The 18,672-nt window shown below is 36.0% G+C and overlaps 8 protein-coding genes across 8 annotated transcripts; 2 read left to right on the top strand and 6 right to left on the bottom strand.

The window, feature by feature from the left end:
• Positions 1-178: 178 nt before the first annotated feature.
• Positions 179-1,432, bottom strand: KTR3 (mannosyltransferase KTR3; the record flags this gene model as incomplete). The annotated part of the gene is made up of 1 exon (XM_003674637.1): positions 179-1,432. One exon carries the CDS (start codon positions 1,430-1,432, stop codon positions 179-181), a length of 1,254 nt encoding a protein of 417 aa, XP_003674685.1.
• Positions 1,433-1,712: 280 nt separating this feature from the next.
• LDH1 (triacylglycerol lipase) lies at positions 1,713-2,804 on the top strand (the record flags this gene model as incomplete). Its single annotated transcript, XM_003674636.1, has 1 exon — positions 1,713-2,804. One exon carries the CDS (start codon positions 1,713-1,715, stop codon positions 2,802-2,804), a length of 1,092 nt encoding a protein of 363 aa, XP_003674684.1.
• Positions 2,805-3,155: 351 nt separating this feature from the next.
• COS111 (Cos111p) lies at positions 3,156-5,828 on the bottom strand (the record flags this gene model as incomplete). Its single annotated transcript, XM_003674635.1, has 1 exon — positions 3,156-5,828. One exon carries the CDS (start codon positions 5,826-5,828, stop codon positions 3,156-3,158), a length of 2,673 nt encoding a protein of 890 aa, XP_003674683.1.
• A 540-nt stretch (positions 5,829-6,368) lies between these two features.
• On the bottom strand, positions 6,369-8,936 carry MCM7 (DNA replication licensing factor MCM7; the record flags this gene model as incomplete). The annotated part of the gene is made up of 1 exon (XM_003674634.1): positions 6,369-8,936. One exon carries the CDS (start codon positions 8,934-8,936, stop codon positions 6,369-6,371), a length of 2,568 nt encoding a protein of 855 aa, XP_003674682.1.
• Positions 8,937-10,417: 1,481 nt separating this feature from the next.
• Positions 10,418-11,044, bottom strand: DER1 (derlin; the record flags this gene model as incomplete). Its single annotated transcript, XM_003674633.1, has 1 exon — positions 10,418-11,044. The coding sequence occupies one exon, from the start codon at positions 11,042-11,044 to the stop codon at positions 10,418-10,420; it is 627 nt and encodes a 208-aa protein (XP_003674681.1).
• An 891-nt stretch (positions 11,045-11,935) lies between these two features.
• BEM1 (phosphatidylinositol-3-phosphate-binding protein BEM1) lies at positions 11,936-13,600 on the bottom strand (the record flags this gene model as incomplete). The annotated part of the gene is made up of 1 exon (XM_003674632.1): positions 11,936-13,600. One exon carries the CDS (start codon positions 13,598-13,600, stop codon positions 11,936-11,938), a length of 1,665 nt encoding a protein of 554 aa, XP_003674680.1.
• A 487-nt stretch (positions 13,601-14,087) lies between these two features.
• Positions 14,088-15,566, bottom strand: KTR4 (putative mannosyltransferase; the record flags this gene model as incomplete). The annotated part of the gene is made up of 1 exon (XM_003674631.1): positions 14,088-15,566. The coding sequence occupies one exon, from the start codon at positions 15,564-15,566 to the stop codon at positions 14,088-14,090; it is 1,479 nt and encodes a 492-aa protein (XP_003674679.1).
• Positions 15,567-16,043: 477 nt separating this feature from the next.
• On the top strand, positions 16,044-18,512 carry TAF5 (chromatin modification protein; the record flags this gene model as incomplete). The annotated part of the gene is made up of 1 exon (XM_003674630.1): positions 16,044-18,512. One exon carries the CDS (start codon positions 16,044-16,046, stop codon positions 18,510-18,512), a length of 2,469 nt encoding a protein of 822 aa, XP_003674678.1.
• Positions 18,513-18,672: the final 160 nt, after the last annotated feature.

Genomic DNA, 18,672 nt, shown 5'->3' with positions numbered 1-18,672 from the left:
TTAAAAGAGAACCATGATACTTTAAAGTGATGAAGATTGTATATGGTCTCATCGTAAAGTTTACATTAAAAAAGTTGTTTTATCATTACAAATATCAAATTAGCATAAAATAATTAATTAGTTTGAGTATTTTAGTAAAGTCCAATCTTATTCAAAATGATAATGCTAACGGAATCGTCTAATCAAGTGGTACTTCAGGTGGTATAGGTAGGCCTTGGACCTCGAAGAATTTTCTATTACAGAAATAGAATGGCCACCACGTATTATCTTTTGAGGGTTCGCAGATACATTTGTTTTGTAGTCTAATATCTTCCTCGATGGGACAGGAATGGTAATCTGGGTGATAAAATCCAAGACCATCGAAGAAATGAACTTCAGATTTATCCAAGAATAGTGCAGCTGCAACAGAATGGACAGGAGCATCACCCCATCTTTCATAATAAAAGCCACCAGAATGATCTAAGAACTCAAAATAGTCTCTATATGCGTCGGATCTATAGAATTCCAATGATGCAATTTCAAAATTGGTCCAAAAATGGCATAGGTTAAATGTATCACCACGATCATCGGATATAAAATCTAACAGATTGTTGTGGTGAATATGTTCGGGATGATCTTCTACAAATTTCTTAACCGTATCCCAAAAGGTTGGGATAGTAGCTTCATATTCACTTAACGATAGAATAAACCCGTATTTCTTTTTGTTTTCTCTCATGAACTTAAAGATATCGTACTGGATGTCACAATATATTCTAATATCTGTATCAACTCTCCAATAATAATCGTATTCATCCAATAATGGATGTCTCCATATAAACCCAGATTGATAACGGCACATGTGTCTGTAAGGAACCATGCCTCCGTATGGGACCTCTTGAGCTTCCATCCATTTTCTTCTTTCTTCAAACTCTGCCTCATCAATCCATGGTGGGACAGACCATTGATCTTCATCAATGAGACCATATTTTGTCTTACCAGACACCATTGCAGAAGTAACACGTTTGAATTCATCAGTAAAAGGAACATCATTTAGAAACACCCAGTCATAATGATATCTATTATTAAAACGGTCTTCGACGTCACGAATAGACTGTAACAATTGCCATAAGTCACGGTTTCTAGATAATGTAACCATGACGGCTTTCTCTCTGATCCCATCATCCACTGGATGGTGTACACCTTGAGATGCATCTGTAAATGGCATTATATAGCTGCTAGATTCCCTAACATGATTTCTAATGATAGGTCTTCCTTTACCGTGTCCAGGATTGCTAAAATTAATAAATAATGCAGTCAGTAGGAGAATTAATGAGGCCCCAAAGACTTTAATTGGTTGTTCATTTCTTTCAAAGAATGATGGGGACGAGATTTGTTGTACTTTCTCCTCCTCCTTCTCCTTCTCTACGTCTACTTCAAAATTTTCGGAAGACATATAAATGTGTACTTCAGTTAATCTACTCTGTGAGAACAATAATATTGTTTGAGCAGATCAGTTTATCGTATAAGCTATTGTTATGTGCTGTGCAGATCTTTGGAAGGTTAATTGAAAAAATCGCTAGATGACACGATACCCTTCGAGACTCGTTTTACGGTCCGGGCTTACTTAATCACCCGATGGTTTTTGACATATAATGGGTTTTACCAATTTTAAACACACATTCTCAGCGATTTACTCATCTTGTAAACGTTCAAGAAGAATTCCTTAGGTTGTCATGGATATAATAAAGGAGGCCTGTAATTTAGAGGGTCAGCCACTATCTAAGAAAAATGTTCAGCAGATCGTAAACTCCTACGTGGATGGTCCAACACTAGTGAAAGAAGTCCTGCAACCGGAAAACCAAGCAGACTTCCGTACCACTTTTATTACTAATTTTGAAAGCTATGTTAAAATCAATGGCAAAAAACTTCGTGTTTGTCATAATTTTCAAAATGGTAAGTTTGTGAATGACGGTCATCCATTGCATCTATTTATTCATGGATTAGGTGGTAGTTTAGGGCAATTTGAACCCTTACTGAGATTGACTCATTTGAAAGGGAAAAAATTTCTGACTTTAGACTTACCAGGTTTTGGACAAAGTGATGAGCTAGAGTCTTATTCCATGAAATCTGTAATTGAAACAATTAGAAGTGTAGTAGATCTCGCTACAGGTAATCAAAAAAGTTTAGGAGAAAATACACAGTTGAAACTTATATTAACAGGTCATTCAATGGGTTGTTATCTCTGTTTGCATTTTTTTGAAACATACTCTAAAAATTATGACATTAGGAAAATTGCTTTATTATCTCCACCGAAGCCAATAATGACATCGTTATCAAAAAGAAACTACTGGACTCAATGGGCACTTTGGGGTGTCTTCAAACTTCCTTTTATTTTTGATTTGTATAGAAATTATTTCGACCAAACCAGAGGTCTTTCCAGCTCCGGTATGAAACGGTTCTTCTTTAATAATGATCCTAATGATTACGATTTAAGATATCGAAAGCTATGGCAATTCCATAGTAATGTTCAAAACAAAAGCAGAAGTGTTGTGGGTTATTTACTCGGTTGGGATGCAATAAATTGGGAGAAGGTCAACACTTTGGTTGACAAGAATGATAAGCAAGGATCAGATTTACATGTCCTGGTGTTTTTAGGTAAGAATGATCAAGTCACGCTACCCGAGGACGTTAAGCAATTTTATGAATCGTTCGAAAACAAGAATAACACGAAATTGATAGAAATACCAAATTGTTCGCACACTCTATGTTTTGATGCTCCACTAGTCGTCTGTGAATTATTTTCAGAAAACGTTCTGACCGAATAGAACGTAAGAAATTTTAATGATTATTGATACCGTAGAATTTATACCATACTAATATTCAATCGCTAATGAAATGCATATTTGCTTTTCCAAATTGTTCTTGAACTATAAACCAGAAATTTAGAGCTACTAAAAGTATTTTCCAACATTGTGGCTCCATTTACTTATTTTATTACACAGCTTTTTAATGCCCATAGTTTTATGTTTCTTAAAGCAAATGCATAGAGATAAATACTAAATAAGATACTACATAGCTAGTTTCAGAATGTGTAAAGGATGTGTAAAAGTTAAAATTTTCTAATTTCTAGATTGTTATTGTTTTATTTTCGTAAGGGTCGTTAAATATATTGTTGATTAGATTACTCTTTCTCTAATATAGTTGTTCTCACCAACATTTCTTCTTAAGTCATCGCTTCTCAATTCACGCAATCTGCCAACAATTTGAGTCGTTAAGTTATGAATTCTCTTTTGGTTTTCTGGAATTGGTTTGTCTACGTCCATCGTTGTACTCAGGTTAATCACCAGAGAAACATGGGAAGACGAAAGTTTTCTAACTCTGAATCTTGTTTCTCCCTCTCCTCTCAAAATAGTTAATCTGAAATTTATTTTTTTCTGTTCTTCCGTTGTGGCACCATACTCAACATCGAAAATCTCAGATACATCCATCACGTCAGGATCCCTCACAAGATTCGACTTATAAAATAATCTTTCCTTCTTAATGCTGAATAATTCTTCCAGTCCTAAATCATCGCGTTTGGCAACTTCGTCTAACGCTATTAAGCAGACAAAATCGAATAAGTTCCCATTACAAGCCCAGGCAAAATTTGTGTTCAAACCTGAGTTTTCAAAACTAAATTGCATTACTTCATTGTTGTCAATCTGCTTATTGATTTCGTCGCGATTTAGTTTTTGCAATGCATTTAGAATAAAGTACTTGACCATATACTGTCTACACCAGACCACACCATCCATCTTAATGTTCTTCAAATTATTACCATTTTGGTTATGTGTCTTGGAAATAGTAGCAAAAATTTCGCAAGGGTTTAATTTTCTTAATTGCATGGTGCTGTTGCCAATATTGTTACGCTTATGCTCTTCCCTATATCTTGTTTGACTATCAATCGGTAATGGGTAATCATGCCAATTTGAGTTTCCTTTCATCCAAGTATCAGGGTTATTACTCAATACAGATGACCTTCTTTCATTGCCTTGCTTTGCCAAGTTTTCATAATAGTCGTAATTTTTACTTGAATCAGTCATATACACGATATCCAAATTGTTTGATTTGTCAGATATCCCCTCTTGAACAGTAGATAGTAGTAACGATGAACTTGGTCTTCTCTTTCCCTTCTTGTTGGGGTTATCGATCAATTCAAAATCAGAACAGATGACCAAATTGGATAAATTCAAATCATTTAAATTGGGGCAGTTCTTCAATAAATGAAGAATGTAACCCAATGGTAAATCTCGATAGGGAGCATACTTTAAGAGAAATTTATTAGTGTATGGATGGCGTGTTCTGAATGGTTCTTCAATTCGGATCTTAATTTGTCTATTCTTCGGTAAAGCACTACTGAGGTCACTATCATCAGTAGAAATGATTGGTTTAGGTACATTTTTTGTTGGTTTGGGTGCTACGATACCCTTCTTCTGTCTTGAACTCAATCTTTTATTAAACCACCGGGAATTACTTGAGGTTGATTTGTTACTATTATTGTCTCTATTTGCTACTTTTTTTGTCGTTACACCTTCAGATGGATTGGGACTACGTTTTCTGGATAAAGAGGTAAATGTAGATGAGTTAGGAGACGAGTTGTTTTGGCCACTTGAAGTAGTAGTTGATAATGAGATATGTGGTGTTGTGTAAAGCGATGACATAATTGAACTAGTAAATGATGAAACGGAACTGTTAGAACGGTGTCTTCTGGCATTATTCCCAGAATTTGTCAAACCAGATGAATTGGAATGGATTGACGAAGAACGTGAATTAACCCTTTTCAAATTGAAAGTACTTAGTAAAGGAGAACTGTACAATGGTTCATTTCTATATCTCCAATCTCTCCAACTGGCATAGGCAAGATCCTGTTTTAGTTCGTCATTGACTGGAGAGGAGGAATTTGTGGTACCTTGTGTTTGTGTTGTCGTTAACGTTGGAAAATTACTTTCGGCTGCGTTTCCAGGAGTTGTTGCTCCTGTTTCATCTGCGGTAGCAGCTGTGGTGTTCCCATTTTCAGTTTCCGCAGTGATCAATCCAGATTTCAATTTAGATAAATCTAGAGATTTGACATATGTACCATTCTCCGGATGTAACCTAATTGAAGTCACAAATTGAGCAACTCTATACGTAGAGGTAAAGTATGGCTTTTCATATAAGACCAATTTTGAAGCAGCATACACCTTCTTATTCACATAAAGACAACTAATCAAAGTTCTTTGTTCCGTTTGAATGGTGGATAAAATATAAGCAATTATTTCCACTGGTAACTCATTAAATGTAGCAAGTGGGGTTTCACTAATATTAAAAGTGATTGGTTCTTTCTTCACGGTTGGTTCGGTATTTTTACTAGTATGAGAATGTGAAGTAATATTGGAAAAGATGGAGAAAGTATCAGAGGCTGGATGGTGATCGTAAATCTTATTGATTAATTTCTTTGAAGAAGAGCTCAACAACGACTTGTATTTTCTTCTTATCTTAGACTTCTTAGATGATTCCGATTTGATGGTAGCATTATCTAAGGATGTTCTCTCTGGTCTCTCCAACGATATCTTACCAACCATTTTCTCCTCTAAAGCCTTCTTAGGTTTAGTTGGTGTTGAAGAAGATTTATTACTGATAGGAGTACCGCTCCTACTAATGGATCTCCCACCTCTATTGACGGGGGTTCTTCTTGAATCTAATCCATGTAACGACTTGTGACTCGCAGAGGACTCACCATATAGGTTCTTGTAGACTGAGGTACCATAACGAGAGCCATAATTGGTAGCCACGATGTTCACCTTCGGAGTGTCCTGGTTATTCCTATACATTTGTCTACTTTGATGACTCGTTAGATGGGTGGGGAAAGGCTAGGTACAATGGTAAGCAAACTTAGACAGATGTGTCCTTATAGAGCAGAATAACAAACTAAGCAAACCCAAGCTTTATGACAGCTTTTTAAGAAAAACAAGCTTTCCTTCCTGGCACCGATTTGGGAGAGTCTGTTGTCTGGGCAGAGAAAATAGGCAGAGCTGTCTAACCGTTTTCGATCCCTGGAATAATTTCTTCGAGAAAAAATTAAAGCGGGGTCTTTGTCCTCCGTGCGGTGTTTTCTGAGGATGAAGGGATCCCACAAGGCAAATTTCGGCTGGAACAATTGAATTTGTCCGAAAACAGGGTTACCCGCAGAAAGCCACGATACGCCAATGTCTGCTATTTACATCTATTTTTGCAGCAGGTACTATCTGTTCATTAGGTAAAAATATTAATACAAGTATAGATTACAAAGAAGCTAAATAGAGGAAGTAAAGTGAAGTAGGGAGGAATATGACACGCTCTGCTGAAATGATTGACTGCACAAGGTGGTTCATCTAGGCATCCTTCATTTCAGTGTCTTCGTCTTCTTCATGTGATGGTGCCTGATATGTTAGATCTGGAGTGGCTGTGGCTAGTTGAGTTTGCTCCCTTGGAGTAGCATTCCCACTTCCATCTTCATCCTCCTCCATGGATCCATCATCGACAAATTTTAATGTGTTACCTTCATTTAGTAAATGCCACACATTCAAATACGAGTACTCTTGGATACAGTTATTTAACTGTAGCATTGTGAACCCTCTTGATCTCACTGTCTTAACTATCGTTTCGTAAGGTAGTGAGTTCTTATTTGCTATACTTGGATCCTGCGACAAATTCTTAATAATGGTGAAAATCTTCGTTGTTGGATTTTCATCCTCTCTAGTCTTATTATTATCCTGGTATAATGATTCCTTGGAGACTCTAACAAGCCTTAGTGCTTCCTCGACATCATCAATATCTACAGTATCGGATAATCTTAATTTGGCTAACCCTTGCGACAATCTTATAATACCCAATAATGTTCTTGGGGTAGCTTGACCAAATGAAAACTTAGAATCCATTTCTCTCTTAGAATCTTGTCTCAACCTAATATAAGCTTGAATAACATATTCGTTAACTGCTTCATTCATCACGGGTCTCTTAGACTTGGCAAATGCAATATATTCTCTCATTCTGGCTGGTTCAATGGGTTCAAATTCTAAATCTGGTTGACTTTGATGCATATGAACGTATGCAACATGTTCAGCTAGTTTTTCATCATTTTCTCTGTTGGGTGTATCTAATAACAAGAATAAGATATCAAATCTGGACAATAATGCAGCTGGAAGGTTAATATTCTCCAAAGGAGATAATCTAGGATTATATCTACCATATAATGGATTTGCAGCAGCAAGAATCGATGCTCTAGCATTCAAAGTAGTGTTAATACCTGCTTTAGAAATGGAAATTGTTTGTTGTTCCATCACTTCATGAATGGCAGTTCTATCACTTTCATCCATCTTATCGAATTCATCAATACAACAGATACCATTATCAGCTAAGACAAGGGCACCACCTTCCAAGATCATTTCATCTGTCACTGGATCCTTCATCACGGCGGCCGTCAAACCAACACCTGAAGAACCTTTACCTGTCGTGTAAACACCTCTTGGTGAAATCTTACAAATTGCCTTCAATAATTGAGATTTGGCTACCCCTGGGTCACCCATTAAACAAACATTAATATCACCTCTAATCTTCATACCATCACCAACTTTTTTATCCACACCACCAACTAATAATAATAATAGCGCCTTCTTAACGTCTAAATTACCATAAATTTCAGGAGCAATAGATTTAGCCATTCTATTATAAACATCTCCTTGGGCAATCATTTCGGTAACACGATCTTCCATACCAGATGATAAATCAAATGAGGCAAATTTCTTCTTATGTTGACGTACAAATTGTGCCTCCAAATAAGTTTCTGTCAAAAGCCCAGCTTTTAAAGCTTTAAACCCTGTATATGGACTTGGTAAGAAGATACCACTTACGTCGACGATGTCCCCAGGTGTCATTGATCTGACGAGAGCGCCATTTACGTGAATAGATAATGATCTTGGGATATGACCCACGGGCACTTGTTGTGATAATTCTTGAATCTTCACTTCTTGGAAGGCACTAAATTTTGAGGCTCTCGTACTCATGAACAATTGTCCCTTGGTTTGATTTTGAGCACATTCCTCTGAAGTACAATCAATTAAGGGAGTGAAAGTACGTGAATGAACTTCTTGAAAGACTTCATACCCACATTGATCACATGTGTATGCAATAACAAGAACAGATGGTTTCACATCAGATACTCTGGTGACAATACCTCTAACGGTAATTAATTGACCTAAGAAATCACCTTTAATTTCTCTCACAGATAACGGTTTATAATGTGACTTTTTAATATTTGATCTATGACGATGAGCATATTGTGGAGATAAAGGTTTCAAATAGAAGAAATAACGTCTTGTTAAATTTGCTGGAAATAGTTCAGTCTCATCAGTGGCTACTTCCCTTAATATATCCTGTGAAGAGGAAGGTTCAGTATTATTTGGATCCATTAAATTTTCGTTTCTCAATTCGTGGGTTCTGTCATTAACCATTCTTTCATTTCTTAATCTTCTTTGACTTAATATCACGTCTAGTACATCATCTTTATAATCAATCTGTTTTGTTGGAAGTGGCATTAAATCATCAATAGCACGACAAAATAATTCAATAAAATGGTTTGCATTCTGTTGAATGGCAGAGACCAAATCAGTACCATTATTAGTACTGGTTCCTTCTAGGAATTTTTCATTCTGGAATTGTAAAATGTCGTCTAGTTCTACAGTGATGGAATCCAGTTCTCTATTAGCGACTTTTTCCAAAATGGCTAAGTATTTAGGACCTCCACCAATGCCATCAGTCATATCCGCATCTTGTTCTCCCTCCTCGTTGTTGGTAGTCTGTGCAAATTCATCCTTTTTAAAATGGGATAGGAAGTCATTAATATCTTGAGTTAATACAGTATAATCGACAGAAAGTTGGATGGAAGGTAACGCGGCACTCATCTTGTTAAATCCCTTGGTGTTGTCAACGATATACAAGGGGATAACAAACGCGATTTAAAGGACAAATCTAGGTTCCTAATCAATAAATATAAATTATGGACTTCGAGAAATTATTGTTTAATCGTGTCGCATATTTTTTCCACTTTTCTACCAGAAAACGGTCACTTGGCACGGAATTGGTATTTATATTTCCTAAAGAGGAAATTTTCCAAGTTAGGAAAAGTAAGTGTAAGCATCGCCATTCCAATTTATTTTACAGAGAGAAAGTGTTCGATAAGATGCTGTTGGAGAGTTGTAAGCAATTGTTCTTTAAGTCTCTTCTCGAGCTTAAAGGGCTGATGGGTCAGGTGGACTCAGGTAACGCGCCACCTTCTTCTTGGTAACTACGTACGTCCATATTACACGTAAGGCAGGGACTTGTTGAGATCAAGGAATGACGACGGTGGGTTGTCCGGTATCCCCATCTTCGTTCTGTTGAGTACAACACAGTACGAAAGCCATAAATTTATATACGTAGTAGTATTGTAGTTCGTTTGCCTGGAAACAAACCAGGTGCACACGAATCTCGTAGGCGTTGCACAACAGAAAACTCCACCTTCAAGATCACATTGCTGAAATTGGTATTATTAAGGTAATGCTAGGGTGAAATCAAATTTCTGGATCACGTAAACAAAATTGTTTATGGTTTGCGCGGTCGTGCGGGACTTTCTTAGGGACAAAAAGCGGTTGTCAGTGGCAACAAATTCAAGAAGCTCGTCCTTTTTGAATTCCTCTTTTGCGTTGCCATGAGGATACCAATTTGTCCCCATTTCTGTCAATTTTTTCAGGGCCAAGAAATTTCTTTGGTTGGCACGTCTCGTATATAACATTTGTGCATATATATATAGTCTTACCTTTTCTCCAACGGCTATTCAATTCAATTGTTCAGACTCTCGTTAAGAACCTTCATTTAGCTAGCTATCGAATTACTAATAACAAAAAACAACTAACACACAAGTTTAAAATGTACGTTACTGCAACTCCATTAGTTAAACATTCCACGAGGTTCAACCCATTGAGAAATCTGAGGAGTAAAACGTTAAAGACATTTAATATCGTATACATAAGTTTAGGACTGACACTCCCCTTCGCATTACCTGCTCATGTTTCTCAACAATTATACACAGACAATCTTATAAAATCAAAGAATATAAAGGGCAAATTGGAGGGTAGGAATATCTATGGGAAACATTTTTGATTGTTTTTCAAAATTATTTATTTCACGTTCAATTTCATTTCTAAGAGAAAAGTTCATCCTTTAACTTTCATTTTTAGTTCAATATATATTCAATCAATCATCATAAAATTTCGTTTTCCTACTTCATTTAATTATATAACTCAACAGTAGTAAAAAAATTTACACATATTTTTTATTGAAGTGTCTTTTGGTATGTCGATTCACTTTTATAATCTGCCAATCTCGAGATTCATGGCAAAAACCATTACGCCCTATTGATCCATCTATCATAGGGTGTCTGGTATAAATCGAAATCGTAAAGTCGGTTTAGAATAACATCCGTATAAAATACGAAATGAGCTGGTAAGAAGTTTAATAATACTTCTAAAAATGATTGTTTGTAGACAAAATACATCACACCATTCATATATAAAGGGATTAATGAAGGAGAAATATTCATCCCACCCATTAAACGGAAATTCATCCCGGTTTCCTTCTTTAATTGATAATATACTAAATTCTCATGCAATAACACACCGAGGGATGATATGGGCTGTATAAGACTCGTCATGGATATTATCATGCACAGTAAGATAAACATAACCCAACAGTATCTTCTTTTAACAGCAAATGAGTTTTCCAACAATGTCAAATGATTAGCATTTATAAATATATTCAAAAGGGAAATCCAATTTAATTCACCATAATTGAAAAGAGAATATAGGATTCGTTCATATTGACCCTTCTTAAACACCAAATCATAATTGTAAAGCAGTTTCGTGGGGTCAATTATTCGTGTGGTACTTAATACACCCATTCCCAGAGAGCCAATAGTCCATATTTTTGTTACTATAGGGATATCATTGAAGATGTTCAAAATTGCTACGTCCATTGTCGCTATTGTCTTTTCTTTATAATAGTACACTCTGATACACCGTTTGGGTAATGATAGTTCACTTTTGAAGTCGGTTCTTTGATGTGTCGGTAGAGGGTGTCTTTAACAATGACTCCATGACTTCTATACACGTAGTTAATTTGTAATAGTATCTTCGCGCTAAGATTAGCGACTAATTTATATAGCGCTAGAACAAAATCCAGACCCAGGACTAATAACAGACTTATTAACTACCTGTTATATTCAAGTTTGGCCTCCTCTAGGCCCTATAAATTTAAAAAAGGATAAAAAGTTACCACGTTGACCTATTTTTGCAGAGGGTAAAACGGAGAAAGAGAAAGAGACCGTAGACTATGTTCAAAATTACTTAAATTGGTTTTTAATTTATTACCACTTCTTCAGACATTTCAATTGTCTCTTTCAGGTCTGTAGCACAAGGAACTACAAGATATTGTTATTATAATTTATTTTTTTTTCTTCAGTATCCAATTCTTCTATATTTTCAAAAATTAAGAAAATGAATATCTAAGATAAAATAATAAATAAAAATTAAATACATTAAAAAATGTTGAGCTTTAGTATGTTAATCATGTACTGGTATGAGGTACGGCTTGGTGAAATGTACGAAATTCTTTGTTAGTATGTCATGGGTCAAGTGAGAGTGTTATTAAGGAGGTTTGTTAATAGCAAATTTTAGGATCTTCTCTAGTACTAACTCTCTTTTGAGGAAACTTTATCATGGGGATTGTCCTTATGTACCCAACTTTCACTTTAAACTTTGAATTATTAGTATATTATTACATTACAAATATGATATAACAAGTAAATAAAAGAAATACTTTATTTGTAAAATGTCCTTTAAATCCATTTTTCTGTACTCACTTCAGCCTAGCAATCATGAACGGAAATCTTCAATTTTGCTTGGAGGACTTGCTTAACTTGTTCATCTGTCTTAATTTCTTCAGCATCTCCATCACTCAATCTAATTTGTAATTTAAATTTCGCAGTATCAATTCTTGGTGCAATCTTACTATAGAGCTCTTCAAACGTTATATCTGCGTTCAATTTTAAAGCGAAAATGTCATCCTTATAATAAAATTTTATTTTAGTAGTTTTAGCGGACGACTGTGACGTACTTGGAGGTCTTGATTGCGACACAGATTTCGTTGAAATCGATAAGCTTGAAAGTTTTTCTTGTATATTCAAATCTTCACGTGTTAAGGTGTGATCCTCATTATTATTAATGTTATTTTCTCCTTGGAATACTGCAGTATCCCCATCCTTTGCAACATTGATAGTCGCTTGTTGACTTCTTTCTTCATCATATCCATTATCTCTTAACTTAAAAAGAGCTCTCACCATCGTTGAACCAGAAATGTAATCTGGGAGTCTAATTAGATCAGAAACATATACATTCAAATCCTCTCTTCTTCTCTTCGTAATAGTCTCGGTAATAAAAGGTACTGGCCCGGGAATATATGGTAATATACGTTTTGTCCAATTACCACTGGAATCTCTTAATTTTCCTGCTTCTGCTGGGAAGGAATCTAATAACTGTACTTGTAATTCATAAAAGTCTTGGTAATATCTTTTCAATTTTCTGGATTTCCCATTTAGTAAATTACAATTTAATGCAAACCAATATTTATCATCTTCCAACCCAAAAGAGTCAACGGACGCGCTAATTATCATCTCAGATTCATCTTCTCCTCCATTAGCATGACTTGAAGGAACCGCATCTTCCATTATATCTTCCATATATGACGACGACGGTTCTGCTGTACCAAGATTAATATTACTTGCCTTATACTTCGCTATATTAGTTTTCCATTCTTGAACAGTAGGCAGATTGACTGATTTAATATCGTCTATAACATCATTTCCTGTAGCATAACCAGTTGCAATTTCCACAATACTAACGAATCCAACAGGGACCAAACCAGGACCACCTAATCGTCCTATTGGTTTCGCAATAAACCATTCGTAGTTATGATGAGCACATATAAATAAATTCTCACCAGCATATGCAGTTAATTCGTCAGATTTTTCAGCCTTAAAATCATAAAGAACAATCGCATATAAAGATCCCATCTTTGATTGCTCCATACTGGAAGTCTGACTAGTTCTTTTGGGGTTTAACGTGCCTCCAATAGATGCCGGCCTTGTCCTATCAAATTCTTCAAAATACGACTTAGGAACCATACCTTTCTTCCCGTTTGATGGATTGGATGCCTCATACCATTCCTCTGTTTCATTTATAACATAGAAAAATTCACCTTCTACAAATGAAACTTCATTTGGTGTTTGAGAATGATAATTATATAATGCCTTGATCACTTTCTCAGGTGACAGTATATCTTTCGAGAAGCGATTTATTGAATTGGAGTTTCTTCCAGTGCTATGCGTTGAGCCATGTCTTAGTGGGATGGTCTTCATATGCTTAATGACATTAGCACTTTCTTGCGAATTAGTGGGAGTTGATATATCAGCAGATGTGATTCTGCCCTTGGAGCCGTGGCTATCTCTTTTAGAGAGTTTGAGATTCTTTAGCATAGGTAATACTGTCTGATATATTAAATGTCAAAGGTTTGAATAGAGAATGGATTAGTAGTTGTTTGAGTGGGGCTATTCCGACAATAATCAATGAGCTTGAGGAAGTATGCTGAGCGTCTATCGTAAAGTTGATTCCACAGAGCAGTTGTTTGATACCTCAATAGGTTATGAGTTAGTCTGTTTAAATTTTACCTTCAGACATTAAAGTGAACGTTGCATTGCCGTTTTTCTACCATCTTTATTCGGTCACTAGGTATTGAAAAAAGAAAACTTACCCAGTCAGAAAAATTCAGGATTCGGTGAGTGCAACTAGTAGAGCTGGTCTTTAGAAAGATATTTAAAAAGAATTTAATTAGTAATCACCAACCTTGGGTTTTAAACAAACCTTTATTAACTCAACTGAATATATGTATTTTTATATTACGTATGCACAAATAGTGTCTATGTCGAAAGAATATCTGATTTATGACAAGGGGAGTGAATTCATTTAGTATATATGTTTTTCTTCCTCTGACATTACATATTTGATCCAAGTGGCATGACAATTCTCAGTGTTAAGATTATCCCAAATTGAAAAAAGACCTGGCTTACACTTTCCATCACATCTGTTATTCTGTGGGTCACATTTGGGGCAATTGGTATAAGGAGCATGGTTATATCCAATATCTCTAAACCAATGAATTCTACTCTTGTCAATGAATAATGCTAAGGCAATACTTCTGACAGGTGCATCACCCCACCTCTCATAATAGAATCCACCTGAATTTTCTAAGAAATCCATATATTTTTCGTAAGCTTCAGATCTCAAAAATTCTAAATTGGTAATTTCAAAATTAGTCCAAAAATGACATGTTGAGTAACCGTTTGTTATTTCAAAATTTCTTGGCTTTTGTCCATTTTCCTTCAGCCATTCATAAGCCCCATTTACGTTAAGGTATTGGGGATTCTTCTCCACGAACTGCATCGTAGTATTCCATAATGTTCTAATAGATTCAGGACCATCGTAAAGATTTAATACATATCCATAGACTTTATCATGCATCTCCATAAATTGGAAAATATCATATTTGATATCACAATAGAAACTGATACCCGGTTCTAATCTCCATGTGTATTTTACATCTTTCAGTAAAGGATGATGATAAAACTCCCTCGAATAAAATCTGCACATATTGTGGTACGATTCCATGTCCACGTATGATACTTTCTCTTCCTTCAGCTTTTCTACTGCTGAATGGTACTTATTGTTATCAATGGAATCAGGCATATTCCAATCTTCATCATCAATCTTTCCAAATTTGACTATTCTTTCTGGTGGTAGTAGACTCCTCACACTCTCTTTGAACCGTTCAGTAAAGTTTCTTTCGTTGAGAAGAATGTAAGGGTAATTAAATCGTTTATTAAATTTATCCTCCATCTGTTGAATGGCTGGTAAAAGTGTCTTCAAATCTTCATTCCTCACCAGACTCAAAATAGCAGCATTAGCCTTCCCTGCATAAGTATCATCTTCATAGACCAAATCATCCACTTTTGGTTCATCAATAGCCAATGCAAGAAAGTCATCGTATATCTTCTTATTTTTCTTTAGGACTGACTTCCCATTATCCAATTCTAGTCTCTTGGTATCATTCTGCAATTCTGGGAATTCTCTAAATAGATCTTCATTAGAATATAATGGCTTTTCCAGACGACTGAATATCGTTTCCAAAGTTTCTGCATCATGAGGTTCGTAATTCCAAAGAGAATTATCATCATCAGAAGCCCCGGATGCACTGCTATTCGAGGAAGAGACTAACTCCCACATGCTTTCATAATGTTCTTTGGCCGTATTTATGATTCCCTTCTGGTTCAAACTGGAGGAATTCGATACAACATGGATGAATAGGATAAGGGAAGTTATCAAAAGGATTACTGACAGTAGGTACCGATTGGAACTTCGCCTTAAAAAGTGGAACAGTGGGAACATCGTAGATTTGTTGCCTGGCTTGTAGAAAAAGAGTACCTTGCGTTATTGATTGGATGATTAACTTCTATGTTTAAAGAATGTAACGTTACAGCTGACGTAAACTTATACGAGGAATTTCATATCAGACGCCAAGAAAGTTTATTTTAAAATCTACTCCGCTGGTATGGCCAAAATACCCAAAAAAGAAAAAAACAAAGGGATTTATTCATGGAATTATCTAGTCAATGTAAATGCTCTTTCTTACATAGTTCTATGTCTTTCTGTTATGTGTCTGTATTTATTCCCATTTATAGTCTATTGTTTCCTCAACGTACGAAGCGATCTAAATTTGGAAAATCTCGGTTCAGCGAAGCTTCAACATTCAAACCTCTCTCTTGAAATATTAAATAGCAATGGATGAATTGACGAATAACATCGGGAAAGGAGGACTCAATCATCGAAAAGGAACGAATCCATTCATCGATACCGACAGAAACCATGTCGCAAAACCATAAGGCAGGTTCTAATAGTAATAATAACCAACAACCGCCAACAAAGGCACCGAGAGCTGGAAATAATAATGCACAACGTTCCAATCAACAACCGCAGCAACCACAGCAACCGCAGCAGAGAACAAATGGGCCATTTTCTGCCTCTGATTTGAATAGAATTGTTTTAGAATATTTGAATAAGAAGGGGTACCATCGTACCGAGGCCATGTTAAGAGCTGAAAGTGGACGTACTTTGACACCGCAAGATAAACAATCTCCAGCTAATACTCAAACGGGGAAGCTACCTGAACCTTCCACTATGGCAATAACAGCAGATAAAGGTGCAAAACCTGTCAGTAATCCACATTTACCCTTGAAAAGAAACAATGAAGGTGGAGTGGTCTCTAATGAAGAATTAAATTCGGTGACTTCCCCAGAGAGTTATATTAGAGCATATTCAATGTTGAAAAGTTGGGTGGATTCATCCTTAGAAATTTATAGACCGGAATTGCATTACATACTGTATCCAATTTTCATTTATTTATTTTTGAATTTGGTGATAAAGGATCCTGTTGTTGCACGTCGATTCTTTGATAAATTTTCATCTGATTTTAGAATCCTACATGGGACGGAGATTAATAGATTGTTTAGTGTGAATTCTGTGGATCATATCAAGGAAAATGAAGTCGCTAGTGCGTTCCAATCAAATAGATATAGAATAACAATATCGAGGACCACGTTGAATCTATTGTTGTATTTCTTGAATGAAAACGAAAGTGTTGGAGGATCATTAATAATTGGTATAATAAACCAACATTTGGATCCAAATGTGATGGATGTTGTCTTAGAGAAGGAAAAACTTGCTGATGGTATTAAACTTCTTTCTGATGGGAATGCAGGGAAAATAAACTCAGAACTGAATTCGGCAGAGGTCAAATTAGGTCCATTCCCTAAGGACGAAGAATTTGTGAAAGAGATTGAGACAGAATTAAAGATCAAAGATGATCAAGAGAGGCAGCAGCAACAACAAAATGGTACAACTACTGATGCCAGTAAGAGAACTTTGATGCAAGAATATAAAGCAATGAATAATGAACCATATGAAACACCAGTACCAACGGATGATTCGAATAAAGAAAACAACGAGCAAGATAAAGAAAATACTACAGATAAGGCACAAACTGAACAAGATGCAACAACACCTGCACCTACATCGACATTGGAGCCGCCCGCAAACACCACAGTTACCGTGAAGACGGAGGAAAAATCAACAACCTCTAGCAAACCAGTAATAGCAGGTGAGAATTTGGAAGCACCATCTAAAGACATATTACCCCTACCACCTAAGACAGCATTGGATTTGAAACTGGAAATACAAAAAGTCAAAGAGTCTCGTGATTCAATCAAACTGGATAATCTCCAAGCTGCTCTTCCTAGTGTGTGTATGTATACGTTCCACAATACTAATGGAGGTATGACCTCTTTACAATTTAGTGAGGACTCTAGGTTAGTAGCTGCAGGTTTCCAAGATAGTTATATTAAACTATGGTCCCTTGATGGATCTTCTTTAAAACAGATACAAGAGAAAAGTGCTGATTCCATCAACACTGGAGACATGAACGATAATACTAGCACGACACTGATAGGTCATAGTGGTGCTGTATATTCCACCAGTTTCAGTCCAGATAATAGATACTTACTTTCTGGATCTGAGGATAAGACAGTCAGATTATGGTCGACCGACACTTACACATCATTAGTGAGTTATAAAGGTCACAATCATCCTGTTTGGGATGTTCAATTTTCTCCCCTGGGACATTATTTTGCCACAGCATCACACGATCAGACTGCTAGACTATGGTCGTGTGATCATATTTATCCTCTGAGAATATTTGCTGGTCATTTGAGTGATGTAGACTGTGTGTCCTTCCATCCTAATGGTTGTTATGTATTCACTGGATCTAGTGATAAGACCTGTAGAATGTGGGACATATCCACCGGTGATTCTGTTCGTTTATTCCTTGGTCATACAGCTCCTGTTCTTTGTACAGCAGTATCACCTGATGGGAGATGGTTAGCCACTGGGAGTGAAGATGGTATAATTAATCTTTGGGACATTGGTACAGCGAAGAGATTAAAAGTGATGCGTGGACATGGGAAGAATGCTATCCATTCCTTGTCGTATTGTAAAGAGGGTAATGTTTTAGTTAGTGGTGGTGCAGATCATTCTGTTCGTGTTTGGGATTTGAAGAAATCGACTGCGGAACCTGGTCCTGAACCGGAGGAACAATTTGTTGGCTATATAGGGAATTTGACTGCTTCCATTAACCAGGATATAAAGGATTTTGGTCGTAGACGTACCATCATTCCATCCAATGATTTGGTTGCTTCATTTTATACTAAGAAGACGCCAATATTCAATGTAAAATTTACGAGGAATAATATTGTGTTAGCTGGGGGTGCATTCAGGGAATGAATGGAGAACATTAACATCTATACATATATAAATAGAATATTTAAGTAGGTTTACCTTAAAGGAAAAACAACAGCAAGTGATTGTAATTTTAATTTTACAAACTTATTGCTCTCATTCTGTGACATGATTTGAATTATACCTTGGTAATGTGAGGGTTTAA

This window comes from Naumovozyma castellii, chromosome 2 (genome assembly GCF_000237345.1).
Source record: "Naumovozyma castellii chromosome 2, complete genome".
NCBI classification, from domain to species: domain Eukaryota; kingdom Fungi; phylum Ascomycota; class Saccharomycetes; order Saccharomycetales; family Saccharomycetaceae; genus Naumovozyma; species Naumovozyma castellii.
Note: the sequence above shows the minus strand (reverse complement) of the source record. Positions and strands in the feature narration are given on the sequence as shown.